The following is a 17,813-nucleotide window of genomic DNA, read 5'->3' as shown; positions in this document are numbered from 1 at the left end:
TCCTTCACAAGCCAGTTCTCATTGCCGAGTTTGGAAAATCTTTGAAGTGACCAGCTTTTCAACACAGTTTACTCAACAATCTATTTAAATGCTAGAGGTGGAGGTGCAGCTGTTGGCGGCTTGTTCTGGCAACTTCTAGCTGCAGGAATGGACTTTTTCCGAAAGGGTTATGAAGGTATTCCTCAATGAGAATTCCTCAACAGCTATTTTGAATGCTCAAGAGTCTCGAAGGCTAAGTAGGATTAGATAGTTGTATGCTAGGCTGAGAAACATTGAGAAGTGGAAGAAAGCAAGAGAGATTAAAAGCAAGGACAATAATAACGAAAATTGAGCAAAGAGAATCCCGACAATATTTAGAGTAGTTACAGATTACCAGCATTATAAGCTGTGTACCGGAAATTTATGCCTTCTAAGAGGTGAATTATCTGTTACAGATGGTATTTGTTTATCCAAGAGAGTAGTATTGGAAAAGAGTTTTGAGATTTACACCCATGTATTAAGCTAAGTGTCTAATATTTTTAGCTTTAGCATCAGTCATGGGCTCTAGTAAAAATAAATAGAAGGCAAATTATACTTTTTAGCCCTCCAACAATGGGGTAATTTCAACTTGGTCCCTATACATTTAACTGGTGTCAATTTCATCTCTCAACTTTTAATTATGTCATTTAATTTTCAAAATCAAGTCAATTTTATTTTTAATAAAATCCACTTATAAGAATAAAATTGACATAATTTTGAAAATTGATGGGTGACATTGACTTCATTTTGAAAATTAAAGAATGAAATTAACACATTTAATTGTCTGAGGGGTCTCGTGTTGAAAGTTGAAGGACGAACTTAATACAATTAAAAGTCTAAAGACAAAGTTGAAAATATGACAAACGAGCAGAGACTAAAATTATTTAGGCAAAATTGAAGTGTGACTAATGTACAGAGAGACTAAGAATGCAGTTTGAACTACTAAATTGAATCAAGCAACAGTTCTTTTTATTCAGGAACTAGGAGGCCTTCCTACAGATATCTAAGGAACTAGTGATTTACATATATAGGGGCATTCCTGCTAGTGTTTATTACTGCATGCAATTTAAAACCCAAAACTAGCTGGCTAATGCTTGCAACACTGGCTCAATCTGGACATGAAGTCTTTGCAAGTGTGAAAGATCTAAATGACCGTTCCATCTTTAATTGTTGCATTCTTCAGTATGACCGCAATCCCTGACCGAATGTAAAACCCTTCGTTTGGCCTTTCTGCTTCCTCAACACCCTGAGAAGTCAAAAAAATTTTCCTTAAGCAGTGTGTAAATGAACAGTAATACACCATTCTTCAATAACTTGGATAAGCTTGAAGTGCAAAGCAATTCAAAATTTAACGAGCGCAGAAAGCCATTCTTACATCACCATTTGCAATGACCACATCTCTTCCAATCCTGGCATTCTTATCAATTATGCAATTCCTTCAAGATAGTTGACATTAGAAATTAGTTAATAGACTAAGGCATTTCATTATGAACTTCTAAGACAGCATTCAGTTGTGAAACATTAATCATTTCTAATTATTCCCTATCACGCATGTGCACACATACGTGCACTGGGATTAGTAACACAATTAAATCCTACCTGATTTTGGTATTCTGTCCTACGCCTACTGGAACCTTTCCCTCTGCTAGCAGAGATGCAATTTCAGATTCTGTTTGGTAGTAGTCTGCACCCATCATCATAGTATCCTGGAAAGTAAATTCCATAACCAAACATAATTAATTTTCACTCTGTAAAATGAAGAGCAAGACAGTAAAAGCTCCTACATCATTCAATATTCACCAATCAAAATTTGAACAGATTCAAACAGGAACTCACATACAAAAACTTCATTTGCTCATATTGAAGCTACTCTCAAGATGAATAACTTATATTGGAAGTTAAGTTCTTAAAACTCAATTATTGGAAATAATAACTATTATGCTATCACTAAGTGCTTGAGAGGTTTAATCTGCACTTTGCAGAGAGATATTTCCTGCACACCTTGGAGTGGAAAGCATGAACTAGCCAAATCTTGGGAGGCAATTTTTTTTTTAAAAAGTGCAATACATTTACTTTTGGCTAGCAATATTCAATTACATGGTTATCCTGTAGAATTACTGAAATCAAAAACCATAACGCTATTTTGAAAGAGGTATAGACTACCGGACATATGAAGGAGCCATTACAAGTCAATATAACTTGACAATCAGCACCCACATGTTTTTGTGAATTGCACATCAAATGGCCAATTACTCTATATAGTCAAGGAGAGCTACTTAAGCATAAGATATTAGCTCACCTCGAGTTCTACACCATTCTCTAAACGTGAGCGCACACCCACTATAGAGTGTTGAACACTACATTCCCGCAAGAAGCAACCATGAGAAATAATTGCATCCAAAATCTGCAAGAACCAGTTGAGTTATGAGATACAAGGAGCAGAGCTATCTTACATACTGATTTAAGCTCATGATCATACCCTGCATTTTTCAACTTTAGTAGGCGGCAAGAATCTAGGTGAGGTGTAGAAAGGTGTCTTTGGATAATTGAATTCAAACTTTGGAGGCTGCATGAAAGGAACCATATTATCAGTTCATAGAGTCATATTCTCATTTACAAGGAAGAAAGACACAATTTCAATCTCCAAATTTCTAACATAGGTTTTTCAAATATGCATGGTTTTCTTTTTTCTATTCTAAAGATTTCTAAGTTCATTTGCAAACACATGAAGCATTTTCCTACTCAGATTTATTCTTGGTTTTAACGGATTATCACTGAATTTCTCACCCAACTTTATAGCTACCACTTGCTTCCTGAAGTTTATTCAGAATACTTTCCCGATTACTCCAAGTTGCCAGACAGTCATTTACTCAAATATCAGTTGCAATAGGATTTTTTCAGATCATAATTGAGAAAATGTAACTTGGGCTACGGTCATACCAACCTGTTCTGTGAGGGCCAAGTTGGCATCAAAAAAGGACTTTATAGTTCCAATGTCCTCCCAGTAGTCATTGAATAAATAAGCCTGACAATGAAATGCACTAGCCACTAAGAAACTATATATGTAATTCAATAAACATATAAAAATCTTGTTCGCAATATTCAAATAGCTATAGGAAGATCAAAAACATTAAATAATAACACACACAACAAATCATGTAGGTATTTCTGTCTTACTTGGACATTATGTTCCCTCACAGCTGACGGAATAATTTCAGAGCCAAAGTCATTGCATGAAGGGTAACTCCATCTCAATAACTTTAGTAGAACATCAGTTCTAAATACATAAACACCCATTGATGCAATGTAAGGGTTATTCCGAGCATCTTTCTCAGAAAGTCCTAGAATAGTGGTGTCAACTTGCTGCAGTGCAAATGAGTGAGAAAATAACCAATTGGGCATAGATACCTTAGAAAAAACTGAAAAGTTCAAACAACAGTGATGAGGAAAATTTGCCTACCATTGCTTTCAAGTCTGGGCCTTTTGGTTTCTCAGAAAATTGAATAATACGTCCTTTGTTGTCAATTTTCATCAGTCCGTAATCAGATGCACGGCTGCAAGACAAATACATATATTAAACTATTAATATCAAGAAACCACAACCACAAGGTCCACGACTTGTGGCGTGGTGGTCACCTCACATGTACTAAGTGCTTGTGGGGTGAGGGATCACAGGTTCAAGCTCCGGAGGACGCAGCATATGTAGGGTAGATTAGGGTTTCTAACTCAGCTAAAAAAAATATATATATATATATATATATATCAAGATACCAGCAACTGAGATCATAGAACTTCTATAAAACTTAAATGCCATTTTCTTCCTTTTGGTTGGGATGCATATCTCACTTGAAGAATCAAAATGAAAATTATAACCATTGGCTGTTTTATTCCTGTAAACCTATCACCAGCTTAAGAAATAATGTACAGTGTATAGTTGAAACTGTGACATATAGCGCTAGCCATACCTGTCATCCATAGGCACACATGAAACTGTAATATCAGCATCTGTGTCAATATGCTTCTGCAAGCACAGATCCCATCAATAAGCAGGATTTTCCAAAAAGGCAAATTAGTACTAGATGAACTATTGCACCAGTAAGTGGCTGAAAATAATTACCTGCAGAAAATCCATATAGTCCATCCGGTAGAGATGATCACCTGACAGTATCAATATATGCTCAATACTCTTGTTCTTGGCATCCTTCATGAATCAAACAAAATCCGATTATGCTTATTACGAGGATGCAATATTTAGTAAAAATGCAATCATAATCACCCACCTCAAAGACCCATGTAAATTGCCTTACAGCATCTGCTGTTCCTTGGAACCATCTATTCCCTTTTTCTCCTGGTGTTTGAGTGGCAGCCAAAACCTGTTTGTCCATTTTATTAGGCTTTAATTCATCAGGAACTTTCATTGAAAAAAAAAAAAAAAAATTTGATGAAGACTCCAATTTCTAAATGACTAAAACAAAGTTGTAAATCATCAAGGAACATTCATTTCCACAGGACATGAAAAATCATTAATCTCAGTTAGTATTGCCATGCAGTATCATTGATGCAATTCTAACATACTTCCATATGCCTAAAATATCTATGAAGGTTTCTGTTTGTCTCAATTTTCTTACCTCCACAAATCCATCTCCAAAATTCACACCATTTCCGAGATTATAGGTGCGAGCAAGGTGACGATTGAGGGAAAAAGAGTTAAACTGTGTCATAATAAAAATCTTCTTTATGCCACTATTGATGCAATTACTCATTGGGATATCAATCAGCCTGTAACACCCTCCAATTGGAACCTGCAGATCACACCAAAGTATCACAAAAATCCACCCCAAATTAAATTCAACTTCATAACAAGCTTTCAAAAACCAAAATTATTAGCTTTATCACTAATAATTGGTGTCTCAATATTGAACAAATGTCATTCTATTATTAATTACCAATGCCATAGAATCTAATTTCAAAAGAAATAGTTGATATCATACCGCTGGCTTGGCTCTTCTACTAGTAAGAGGAAATAAGCGAGTTCCAGCACCTCCACCTAATATGATCGAAGCTACATTTTTCGGGTCTGCCTTTGGAGTCTCAAAAAGTGGTTCATGAAATGACTGAAATAAAAATGTTAATGTAACAGTGAGAGTGAATAAAAACATCCTAAATAAATAAATAAAAACTCAAATGAAATCACTCACCAGGTTCTGTTTGTTGATATCTGAAGTGAGAACAGAATAGGCAACACCGGGCTTAAGTTTAGTGATCCTGCTGGTTTCTTTTTTTGAACTTTTCAACAATTGGGTACTCAAATCCCTGCTTTTCGGGCTCCCTCTGATACTCTCACCCCAAAACCTTGTACCTCCATTGTTCAATCCTCCGCCAAGTTTAACTGGATAAGCATTGGCCTTCAGTGTGGCACAGCAAGAATCCATGGTTGACCCACCAATGAATCAAATTCAAAGATCACCTTTTTCTTATAGATTTTATTCAGAAAAGTAACAAAATTCACACCCAAAAAAAAAAACTCTCAGATCAGAAAACGATCCGAAAAGGAAGAATCAGAAACACCCAGATGCGAAAAAAGATTGAAATTTTAATTAGAGCCTAGTCTAAGGTTGTTGAAGTGATCAGAGTGAGGATGTGTTAAGTTCTTGACTGAGACTCTGAGTGATGATGAAAATGGAGAAAGGAACTGAGGAGGATGGTATGGTCTTATTGTGAGTCGTCACGAGAAACCCCGCAAAGTTGGTATCTTGTTGCGTCTGTGAAACTCTCAGTCTGTGAAACTCTTAAGATTCTAGTTGTACAGCTTTGCACTTAATACGGACTAGTAGTTTTGTATTCTTTGAATTTAGGCTTTCTGCTTACTCTTTCACATTTGATACAGTCCAATCCATACAAAGTTACAAACTACAAAGTGAGTGTAAATCCTTTATCATTTTTACACACTTCTTTCTCTGTTTGAATTTTTGTTGGGAAGAATTTTTATTATAAGTTGTAAATAATATTTTGCAGTGAGAAATGTTACATTGCTAACAATCTAAGGACAAATCCAAAATAACAAGTTGTTATTAAGTTGTTATTAAGGGAGTGTTTGGTAGAGGAGTTTGAATAATGTTGTTTGGGTGATTTTGATATACGTGTAGGTGAAAAAATATGTGAAAATATATATAATATTGTTTAAAATGATCAAAAGTGTGGTCAAAATGGGCTACCAAACAGACCCTAATTATTACTAATAAGAATAAATAATAATTTTAATAATAAATTTAAATTAAAATGCGTAATAACAATATTTTTCAAGACTAAGACTGAGTTTGGATCCACGTTGCGTTTACTGCGTTTTAAGTTTCCTACGTTTTCCTTTTTCTTTTTTTTTCTTTTTCACGCCTTTTCCCCAACAAGCGGTACTGTTTATGTACGGTACATGAACAGTAATCACAACTTTTGACAGGTTTTCTGTGAACAGTGCATCCGTGCACTATTCACGGATCCATAAATTTTATTTTTTATCAATTTTTTCATTAAAAATGGGTCCCACAGTATTATTCACACATTTAAAAATTATTTTACTACAGTGTTTTTAATTTTCAATTTTCAATTTCAACAAAATAAGTTCTATCCAAACAGACTCTAATAATAACTTTTCACATCAAATTTATTATAAAAATATGATAAAAATACGTTATACTTTTTGTATTCAGTGATAAATGTTTTATTATTACTATTTTCTTTTTACAGAATATACTATATTTTAATATTATTTAAATTACCTAGAAGTCTAGACACTAGATTCTAGAATCATGTATGCTTTTGTTTGGAAAGATTAGTTTGAACTTCGAGGATGATTTCATCGTGTTGCTAGAGTTGTTGCCAGCTCTTCACTCTCACAATGGCTCATTTCTGAGGTAAATATCAGGCCACGTGCCATATAAAACGGGATTTAATTTTGAAAATCGAGCTTAGAAAACGTACTCAATGAATTTCTTTGTCAACGGAATTGTGACAATTTTCAAAGTACACATTTGTGATTTTTTTTTTTTCCCATTTTTCCATGAAATTGAACTTCAAATCCATGTGCAAAGTTCACACTATATATCTAATCTAATTTGTGTTGGGAAGCTTTGATTTTTTAAGGAGGTCGTTGGGACGGTGATAATAATTTTCTTATCTATAATCTATTTGAAATTTGCTTATTTTACTAAAATTGAAATTTTTTTGTTGAGAGTACTATAGATAAATGTAAAAGTATGCTAAAATAGTAAAGTGAGAGCCATAAATAATATTAAAAAGTATCGTAAAGCTCATAAATAATAGCAAAAATAAGTTAAATAGTAAAATAAGCTAGTTTTTCAATTTGGAACCACACACACCTAATTTAATAATTTGTGTTGATTCAAGATGAATATTCTTCTAATCAAAGCTCTAAACAAAAGTTTGAGAAGTTGAGCATCTCATGTTACACTTGCTATTCTTTTTTGAAAGTGCATCATTTAATACATTGTTTTTGACAATAAAAGTTATCAATTTTTAAAATTATCCTTCTTAATTGACCCAATTAAAGTAAACAGAAATAATTATTGATTTCTCAAATTAGATAGTGTAAACTAACTAAAAAAAAAAAATAGTTGGGAGTTGAGAATTTAAACTTTGGATGTTTTTGTTTGAAACACTAAAAATTACCAGTTGAATCATATAATTATGTTTATTAAATTTTCAAAGTGAATCATATTTTAAACATTCCAAAATGGAAGAATTGACAAACAATATGGAAGGAGGGAATAACAAACTTCCAAATTAGTTTCTCATACAAAAACAGTCATAATAAATTTATAATATTAGAATATTTAGTTTTATATACAAATATAATTATAATAAATAACTATTATAATCATAAAATTTCATATTTGAACCCAAAAAAATCATATTATGTTAAATTTTTCCTTACATTAATACTCGGATTAGCAACTAGTTGAGAAATAATATGGAATGAGGAAATAACAATCTTCATGTGAAATTTTTACTTAAAATAAAGTTTACCCATGTCATATTTTCAAATTTAATAATACACACACACTAAAAAGTTGCTCTTTTTGGCCATGATGATAGTAGCTTTTTAGCCCTTTTATTTATTTAGTATTTATTTTGAGTAGCTCTTTAACTTCATTGCACTCCACAGTACATTATTTTTATTTTATTGATCTAAGTTTAAGTCACGGATGCAGTGTCATGTTCCAAGTTCGCTAGGCTCCTACAAATGTGCCATGTCCATTACCCAATATGATGTTATGCCTAAATTAAATAAAACTGAAACTTATTGCTCCCCAAGCAAAATTTATGAACCTTAATATCCCATTCAATAAATAATAAATTTTCCCTTAAAAAAAAATCAAGTCGTTTAATTCTTTTTAAAAAAAAATAATTTTATCAATTAAAGTTTCAAAATTTTCTTATATCATCCCAATTATAGTCAATATTTTCATCAAACTAAGAAACAATTCATCCAGATATGGACTCTGATTTTTTGATAGGTTTACATAAAGTCCCAAATTATATTCAACATTCTTAAATATTTGAACTAATTCCTGAACAAGCAAGTGGTCCTTTCTTCTAGTGCCTTAACAATATCAAAGATCTACTGCATTATATTTGATAACTATTTTAAATTAATAACTGTAGATGACTTCTTGGAGTATCGAGATTTTGAGTTGAAATTTACACGCAAGGAACAAATCTTGGATATTGCTACAAGAGTTTAAAATATAAGAAAAGGGAATAAAGCCTTCTTCTTCTTTTGAGAATCGAATTAAACCTTTAGTTAAGAAGGTTAATTAACAAGGATTATATCAATAGTTGTTACTTGTTAGTTTGTTACAATTGTACTGAAAAAAAAATATTATGTTGCTAGAATAAGCATAGAAAGTATTTAATTAATCGAACTAATCCTTTTTCAGGGGTATAAACTCATTGACAACACTCCATAAACGAATGAGATCTAGTTTTAGATTGATATGATATCAACCTTTTTTTCTTTAGTCTTCTTTCCATTTAAATTTTCGTGTCTCAACAAAATTTTTATTTATATTTTTCTGGCTCTCACCACTTGTTAAAACACATGCCTAAAAAAAATTTCCTTTCTTTACTTTTTTTTTTTTTTATATTTATTGTTTTCCCCCTTCAAGAATCAAACTTTTTTGTCCTCTCAGATCCTTTGTTTGACAACCCAGAAAATGCTAATTCCCTTAAATTTGACTGGATCCTTCAGTCGTTTCACAAATCACAAGCGTGACCCAAAATAGAGGAACTAAAATTTTGTAGCTTATAATTTATCATCTAAATTTCTGGAATATAACTATAAGCAATATTAGATTTCATCAGTCCTTGCTCAAGCTAACTAATAGATAAATATTCTATAAAAAGAAAAACCCAAAATATTTCAAAAGTAATTTTTCGTATTTCATTCCACGCATTTTCTCAATACCTAAACAGCACGAAAGTTCAGAAAGACATGCAGCTAAACCCTAGCTAAAGCCAATTTCAAACCAAAACCAAAAAAATGAAACAATCAAAGTAGAGAACCAAAAACCTGAATGTAATCGACGATGAAATTCTGGCCGGAACGACGACCCAGCTTGAAAGCAGAAAATTGTTGCGGTGTTGTAGAAAATTCAAATTGAGGTTTCCACGATCGGAGAAAAAAAATGAAGGAAGGTTGTTGATTGTGGGCGTGGAGAGAAGGAAAAACCCTAGAAATTGTAGTACCTTTGGTGTCCTTCGTTGCCAATGAGAGCTGAAACCCTAGCTAGTCAGAGAGAGCGAGAAATTGAGAGAGAGAGAGAGAGAGAGAGAGAGAGGGTTTGTTGAATTAGAGAGAGGGTTCTTTATAACTAAACAATCCCTAGAGATCGGAGAGATGGAGGGTGAGGGTGAGATTGGAGATGGAGGGTGAGGGTTGAGATTGGAGATCGAGTCTTGGAGAGTGAGGATATTGAGATCGGGCACTTGAGAGGCTAAGGTTGAAAATATCTGAAGCAATCGTATATAAACAAAGCCTAAAGCCGCATTTTTAACATGCGGCTATAGGCAAAATCTGTGGCCGCGTTTAAAAAACGCGACCCCAATTTGGTCTGAAGCCGCGTGTTTAAAACGTGGCTTCAAACCAAATTTGAAGCCGCGTTTTAAACACGCGGCTTTAGGTATGCTAGAGCCACATTTTAAAAATGCGGCCACAGTTAAGGAAAAAAAAAAAAAAAAAAAGAGTTTGCCAAAAAATTAAATACGAAGGTCCTTACGCCGCGTTTTTAGCTCAAAAAAACGTAGCCTCAGAACCCATCTATGGCCCCGCGTTTAAAATGCAACTTTAAAGTTTTTTTAAGCCGTGTTTTTATAAAACGCGGCTTTAGTCTATCTTGGGCCGCGTTTTTTATAGCCGCGGCTTAAAAAACGCGGCCCAAGGCCCTCGCATTTTGTAGTGTACAAAATAAATGAGAAATAGTTCAATCAATGATAAATAATAACTTAGAAAAATAAAACAAAATCATGTTGCCATTGTGATTAATCACAATAAGCTTCAATTTAAATATAAGTAATATTAGAGGTAAAAAATATATATACTCTGTATAACAACTGACACGACAATGACAATTTATAGTTTGAAAATTGTATTGAAATGAAAATAAACATAATGAGAGATGCTATGTTTATAATATTTTTACAATATTTTTACAACAAATTACACGTGGTTAGTTGTTGTGGGGATCGTTCGACTAATAGGCCTATAGGATTCAGAATGGGTTCAGGATTGTTAGGCCAGTGGCCCATCGGAGGCCATATACCCGTCCGAGGACACCATGGTCCTCGGCAGAACGCGTCCGAGGACGATCGCGTCCGAGAACGATCAGGACGTGGTCTCGTTGCGATCAGATCTCAGAATTTAGTCATCTCAAAAGGTAGAGTAGCCGACTAAAGATGAAAGAGATAAGGCAAACAAATATCTGAAGCTACAGCTACCTCCGTATTAATGACCTCTCAACCAACTCTCTGGCCGCATTAATGTGGAGGTGATACCTGAACAGTGGGGAAGCAGCCTTACAGCTGCCTATAGGAAGTTCCAGGAGGTGCCAGATGGGACAAAAAGAAATCCTCCGAACCCAACCGACACGTGTGCGGCGAGGATGAAGCGCAAAGGGAGATATAAAAACTAAAGGAAGAACATGAAAGGGGGGATCGGACAGAAAAAAGAGAGAAAAAAAGAACAAGGGACGGAAAGTAGAGAGAAAAAAGGGAGAAGAGAAAGAAGGATTGGTATTAGTCACTAAGGGGGAATATCCGAAATATCAACTGAAAAACCTTGAACGTTCATGAAATTGAGTCTTGGGAGGTTAGATTACAGTTAGTCTCGTTCTTTACACCCACACTCTAAAAATCATATTGTCTAGGCCCTTCACGTACGAACCGGATACTGTTTTGGTTCGGTACTAAATCGTGTCCTTACAGTTGTTATTGGTTTAAATTTGAAAGTAACACTAAAATTACTTTTTTGTCCTAATAATAACAACCAGTAATAACCTGCCACTTAGAATTTATTGTAAAAATTTTATAGACATATTATTTCTCAATCATAATACTAGTTATAAAACCACCTTTAAGGTCTATTTGAATTTTGAATGAAAGGAGAGAATAAAGGAAGAGTAGAATAAAATTAATTACAAATAAATTAATTTTAAGTTATATTTACTTTACTTTTCTTCTTTCCTCCTTAACCAGAAAGATCATTAATTATATCGTCATTCAATCTCTAACACCAATTGTAAATTTGTTGTACCAATATAAACGGCACCATTGCTGATGGTTTTCTATTAAAAAAAATTATAATCCACACCGATTCACAATAATGGAGACGTGTGGCCTGCTGGCCTAGAATTAACAATTGTTATTGATTCGATGTCGACATGACTATCTATGCACGGTTGTCGTTATTCGTAAACAACCGAAAGCGACCTTGTCCTTTCCTTCTCTTATATTTTGGACTAGGACTAAACTACAGTAGCATAACCCCACGTGGCTGCGTTTCTCTTTTTTTGCTGGATACGTCATACGTGGCTGTGTTACATTATACTCGTACTGTCTACCCCATCCCCATGTAGTGCGTAGGCTCCACCACCTTAGAAATTTTAATGGCAACTTCCAAACCGACGTGGTATTAGATATTTTAGATGCATGTATTGTTTCACTCACATGAGAGTAGGTATTACACTTTTGGACTCACTCTCATGTAAGTGGGAGAATGCATAACTCCACATGGCTGTGTTTCTCTTTTTTTGCTGGATACGTGGCTATGTTACATTATACTCGTACTGTCTACCCCATCCCCATGTAGTGCATAGGCTCCACCAAGGTTTTCAGATTCAAACTAGGTTAGGAGGTCGAACCGTAAAAATCGAGAATCGGATGAAAATCGATTTTTTAAGTATAAAGAATTAGATTTTTTGTTAATTCCGTGAATCCTTAAAATCGGGGTTGGACTACACGAACCGATGAGAACCGTGCGGTCCAACCCCTTAGCAATTAAAAAAAAAAAAAAAACAACAACAACAACAACAACAACTTAATACAATTTTATTCTTCTTAATTAAATTATCCATCTCTTACAAGGAATAAAAAAAAATTATAATTAAAATTCTTCAAAGATATTCAACTTTACTTCAAAAATTAATCATAAATTTTAATTTTTTCATGGTTATTATTTTATTTTATTAACTTTCTTATTTAATTATTAAATATATGCTTGAAAATCATTAAATTTCCCTCACATATATAGATATATTGTCAATTTTGCTAGTTTTATAAATTTAATATCTATATTTAGGCTTTAATTAATTATTAAATTAATTATAACGTCATCACGGTTCGTTCCTGGTTCGACCTCAAAAACCTTAAATCTCTCCCTTTTACGGTTCAATGAACGGTCCGGGTCTGAAAACTTTGCCACCTTAGAAATTTCAACGGCAGCTTCAATTCCAAGGTGGTATTAGGTGTTTCAGATGCATGTATTCTTCCACTCACATGAGGGTGGGTCTCACACTTGTGGGGCTCATCCGAAACACCTTGTATTTTTTCCTTCAATACCATAACTATTTTCACAACTTTATCACAATTTTGTCACATGGTAACTCGTAAATGATGGAATCATGAACTCACATGGACTCACCATTTTATTTCCACCACTTACAACTTGTCACGTAGACAGATTGTAACAAAAATTGTAGAAATTGTTTTGTTACTAGGAAGAAAAGATTGGGGAGAGCTTGATTTCTTACTAGGAAATAGCCATTGATTAGGACGTAACTTTGGGCACAATTTGCAAAAATTATCGTAATTAGTTGATCTCTCTCTTTGTCTATAGCAATAAAATGACATGATAGTATATTGTGAAAACTATTGTAGGCATTGAATGGTTGGAACTTGGAAGTATATTGTTTGGATTGAGCATGATGCATGGTTTAATTTTCATATTTGATTGTGAAACATATATTGAAGTGACACAATATGAATTTGTTTTTGATAATCCATAATATGAATTTATAGTATACATATCACTAAATATTCCTATGGAGATGACATATATAGGGGCGGGTTCTCATGGATGAGTGGGGAGGTAATGAGACTTGTTTGTGGCCCATAGAGAGGCAAAATGATACAAGAGCATCTTTTAGGCTGTTTTAAGATGTCTTTGTCTGAGCTCTAGCTAGTAGCCTTAGTTGTTTAGAACAGTTAATTATAACTATCTTTGTGTTCGAAGAAGAGCATTAAGGCAATTAGCTAATATGGCAGTCATTCTTATCTGAATTAGTTAGTTACTTGTATTAGATGTAACCAGTGCTAGTTTGACACTTGGCAAGATACTAATGGTTGTTAGTTGTAGAACAAATTGTATTAGTACTTTTATACTATCATTTTCCAACCAATTTTTTTAGAATTAGTGATTTTAAGCCTTTGTGTGCTTTTCTTTAGAATTTAGTGTTCTTGTAGAGGTGTCTAACCACCTACTAAATGTTCTAAGCAACTCTCATTGCTAAACAAACCCAAAATAGTTCAGCCTACATACATTCCCTACATTACAAAAACTTACACTTGAAAGGGAAATTGTTGATATACATATGTGAGTGGTCTAGTAATAAGAAGAGAGAGTAGCTAATATAATATAGTTGGACATGCCCAAATTTATAAATTTAAGCTTTTAGATCAAGTTATGTCTCAATATGTTGCATTAACTACTCAATTGGAGTCTTCTTAAAACTCAAAGGTGTTAGCTTTTCACTTCTTATAGTGTTTTCAAGAACACAAATTTCCTTTTTTTTTCTTCAAAGGAAAAAAATAATAATCGTGCCACTGGATCCAAGCTAAGGTCCAATGCTCCTTTCTCACTGGAGCACAAATCGACACACGAGATTAACGCTATGCACAACCACCAAATCGACTCACCACTGTTTTCATTTCGCCTCCTCTTTGATGGTCATGGCAAGATATACACACACAGAGAAATAAAATAAAATATTTTTTTTCTTAGGATTGACAATGAACAGTACTTGAAAACTTGGGTGATGTTCTGTTCATTTGCTAAATTTTTTGGGTATTTTGTTGAGCATGATGGGAGATGCTGTTTAGAAGAAGACAGGGTTTATGTACAACTATAAACAAGCATAGCCAACCGAGAATAAAAAATTCAAATTTGTTTATGTAATTTTATTTTGAATGCAAGTTGGTCTTGAGCTTATTGCCAAATAAAATTATTTGTTCAAATTTAGTTTATTTTTTGTCAAACAAGCTCGACCATTTTAACGAATTACGTGGTTAAGTTATTTTTTCCCCATATATAGTAATACTATAACTAGAAATTTTTACCCATACACAAATGTATAATTTTTTTTTTAATTACAAATAGACTATTTATATTATTATTATTAAACTAAAAATAATAATTTAATATAATATAAACCTCTTCATAAACTCATACAATCTGATTTGAAGCTTGTATAAATATATTTTTAGAAATTATATATATAAAAATATAATATTATATATAGTTGAATCAAGTCATATGTTTATGAATTTATTTATAAACACATTATTATATTTAAGCTTAATCTATATATATATATATATATTTATATAACCGAAACCTTTGAAACTCCCACAATTTTCCACATCATCATTTTAATTTAAAAAAATTTTAATTTTTAAAACTAAATAGTGAGAAAGTCCTAACAGGAGTCTATATATATATATATATATATATATACATAAGAGACAAAATCTTTGAAAACCCTAAAGCAATCTCCTCTGTTCGTCTCCACTAAGAGAGAAAACTCTAAACTTCAATTTCTTTGGTAACCCTAAAGCAATCTCCTATGTCCGTCTCTATTAAGAGAGAAAACCCTAAGTTTCAATTTCTTTGGTACGCTTGCTATTGTTTTTTCTCTTTTTTGTGAATTAGTTTTTTTTGCTTTTGTTTTGTATGGAGTAGTATTTTACAATATATAGTATAACTACAAGTATTGTAGTAAGTTTGCTAACTTTTTGTGTGGTTCAAAGATGCTATATTCTATATTATTTTAGATTATATAACCTTAAACTTTACCTTATAGAGACGTATGTACAAGTTTTCAATTCCTTTTGTGTGGATATTTTCTCACAACTGTGAAGTAAGGTATATGCACTATATGTTATCTTATGTTTTCTCTTATGGTGTCGTACTTCTTTGTTTATTAATTAAAGATTATGTTGGAAGCCTATATTATTTGCACCTTCAAAGTGTTTGACAATGTTTGAACCAAATTTTTCATCAATTAGGAAGCATTGGATAAAAAAAAACTTAAAAAAGCTTTCCATCCTTACTGAAATTGTCTCGCAATAATGACTTTTTTTTTTTTTTTAATTTATAATTTGTAGGTTCTAAATGTTTTGATTTTTAATTTTATTGTCTTTTGAAAGTTTGACCATCTAAATTTTTCGGTTCAATTTTTTGCAATATTTGAAACAGTTTAGCAAATTTCAACTGTTATAACTATGGATTATTGTCTTGAAGGTAACCTATCTTTCTCTCATATTTCTCTATTTGGTAGTTATATATATTTTGTTTTGTTTCAATAATTTCTAAGCAGTGCCAGTAAATTTTCTGATTTTTTTCCCCTTTTGAACGTTTTAACATCAAAAATTTTTAGTTTTTTTTTTTTCAATATCTAAATTTGGCTTATTCATCAAATTGTAACTCAAAAAGATAGGAGCAATTCACGCAATAGTATAGTTTCATAATCAATTTAAAATTTTATAAAATTATTTTAGTCTATTATAAATAGATAAATTCCTGTGCGTTGCACGGGTTGTTGATTAGTTTATTTAATAGTTGAACTTAAACTCAAGCTTGAGTTTAACTTATTTGCTAAACAAACAAATATTAATAAACATTTTCCTGTATTAAGCATAAACTGTTCATAATCACGTAGATTCATTTTCGGCCCTATGTTTAACACCAAAAAGGTCAATGGCGTAGCTTTGAAAACGACATGCCCGTGGTAGAAAACAAAAGGAAATGTCGTCGACCAAGCAAAACTCCAAATCTTTATGGCTTATTTTTAATCACTCACTACGCAACAGAAAAACTAGGAACTCTCTCTCTCTCTCTCGCGGAAACACTATTCTGGTCTAAGCTATAGGGGACACGGTTAAGAATATGTAGGTCCTGTCAATCTATGTACACTGAGTTGAAGGGTAGCTGGTAAAACGTTGTTTCCCAAACGAACGGACGAAAATGTTTGATAACTGAGAGCCACATGGAATTGAATTCAGTGTTATTACTTATCAGCACCATTTAAAAGACAAAAAAGAAAAATATTCAAGTACAGCAATAATGGCAGAGTGAGAAGAAGGCAGAGCAAATTAATGGCAAATCCGAGATATTCTTGGAATCTAAGGCAACGAGGAATCAAGGATTGAGACTATTATACATCAAAGCAGGTCCCAATCAGTGGCGTAGCTATGTGTAAGGGTGGGGGCATCCCCCATTTGAAAATTTTTTAAAATATATATAATTATTTTAATATTTTTAAAATTTAATCTAAAAAATGGCCCTCCTCAATATTTGATTTAATCTAATGATATTCTTAAAAAAATTGGTCTAATATTTATAGAGACATAACATTATTTTTTATAATTTTATTTTTTATTGTAAAATATGCTTTTATATCTGTTAAATATTTGATAAAGTTTAGTATCAAACATATTTAAATCATATATTTTTCAACCAGTTATGTGGCAATTAACAAGTCATTGATTCATTAAAAAAATAATGTCACTAAAACTATACATGAAATGTCTCTTTAGTTACTACATAATGAGTTAGAGCAAAATAACTTCAAATATGTTTGAAACCTAACTTATTCTTCCAAGTTTTGGCTTATTCATGTTTTTGAAAATTTCATTAGTTCAATTGAAAGATTTTTTACTTACTTTAGTATAAAATTTGATAATTTGTATCGAAAATGAATTTTATTTTATGTAAGATTGCCACCAAATATAATTTTGATTGAAATTACTAAGTTCTTTTTGTTGTTGTTTGGTGTGTGTATAGATAACTTATCAAATAAAAAAATGTGTACATAATAAAAAAGCATATGTATGTGTAGATTGAGTTGTCTTAATAAATATATTAGAGTTGCAACTTGATCTTCAAACAAAAATTCTTGGCTCTGGCCATGCTCCCAATAATCATTTTGAGAAGCATGTATATATATATA

General features: G+C 32.5%; 1 protein-coding gene across 1 annotated transcript; it reads right to left on the bottom strand.

Moving 5' to 3' along the window:
* Positions 1-873: 873 nt before the first annotated feature.
* On the bottom strand, positions 874-5,911 carry LOC115974361 (glucose-1-phosphate adenylyltransferase large subunit, chloroplastic/amyloplastic-like). Its single transcript, XM_031094687.1, has 14 exons — positions 5,217-5,911; positions 5,010-5,132; positions 4,647-4,820; positions 4,299-4,391; positions 4,136-4,219; positions 3,984-4,039; positions 3,479-3,572; positions 3,196-3,381; positions 2,963-3,043; positions 2,498-2,584; positions 2,318-2,422; positions 1,618-1,724; positions 1,394-1,454; positions 874-1,264 (listed from the first exon to the last, which is right to left on the bottom strand). Exons 1-14 carry the CDS (start codon positions 5,448-5,450, stop codon positions 1,163-1,165), a joined length of 1,587 nt encoding a protein of 528 aa, XP_030950547.1. The 5' UTR covers positions 5,451-5,911; the 3' UTR covers positions 874-1,162.
* Between the last annotated feature and the right edge of the window lie 11,902 nt (positions 5,912-17,813).

The sequence above is a fragment of the Quercus lobata genome, chromosome 2 (assembly GCF_001633185.2).
Source record: "Quercus lobata isolate SW786 chromosome 2, ValleyOak3.0 Primary Assembly, whole genome shotgun sequence".
In the NCBI taxonomy this organism is placed as follows: Eukaryota; Viridiplantae; Streptophyta; class Magnoliopsida; order Fagales; family Fagaceae; genus Quercus; species Quercus lobata.
Note: the sequence above shows the minus strand (reverse complement) of the source record. Positions and strands in the feature narration are given on the sequence as shown.

Bases quoted from the DNA above. Each gene is read 5' to 3' on its own strand.
- LOC115974361 (XM_031094687.1), bottom strand. From the start codon at position 5,450: ATGGATTCTTGCTGTGCCACACTGAAGGCCAATGCTTATCCAGTTAAA. The intron at 2,585-2,962 runs GTTGGTATGACC...CCTTTCATGCAG, and splicing joins ACTTGGCCCTCACAGAACAG to CCTCCAAAGTTTGAATTCAA. The intron at 1,725-2,317 runs GTGAGCTAATAT...TTTACTTTCCAG, and splicing joins AGAATGGTGTAGAACTCGAG to GATACTATGATGATGGGTGC.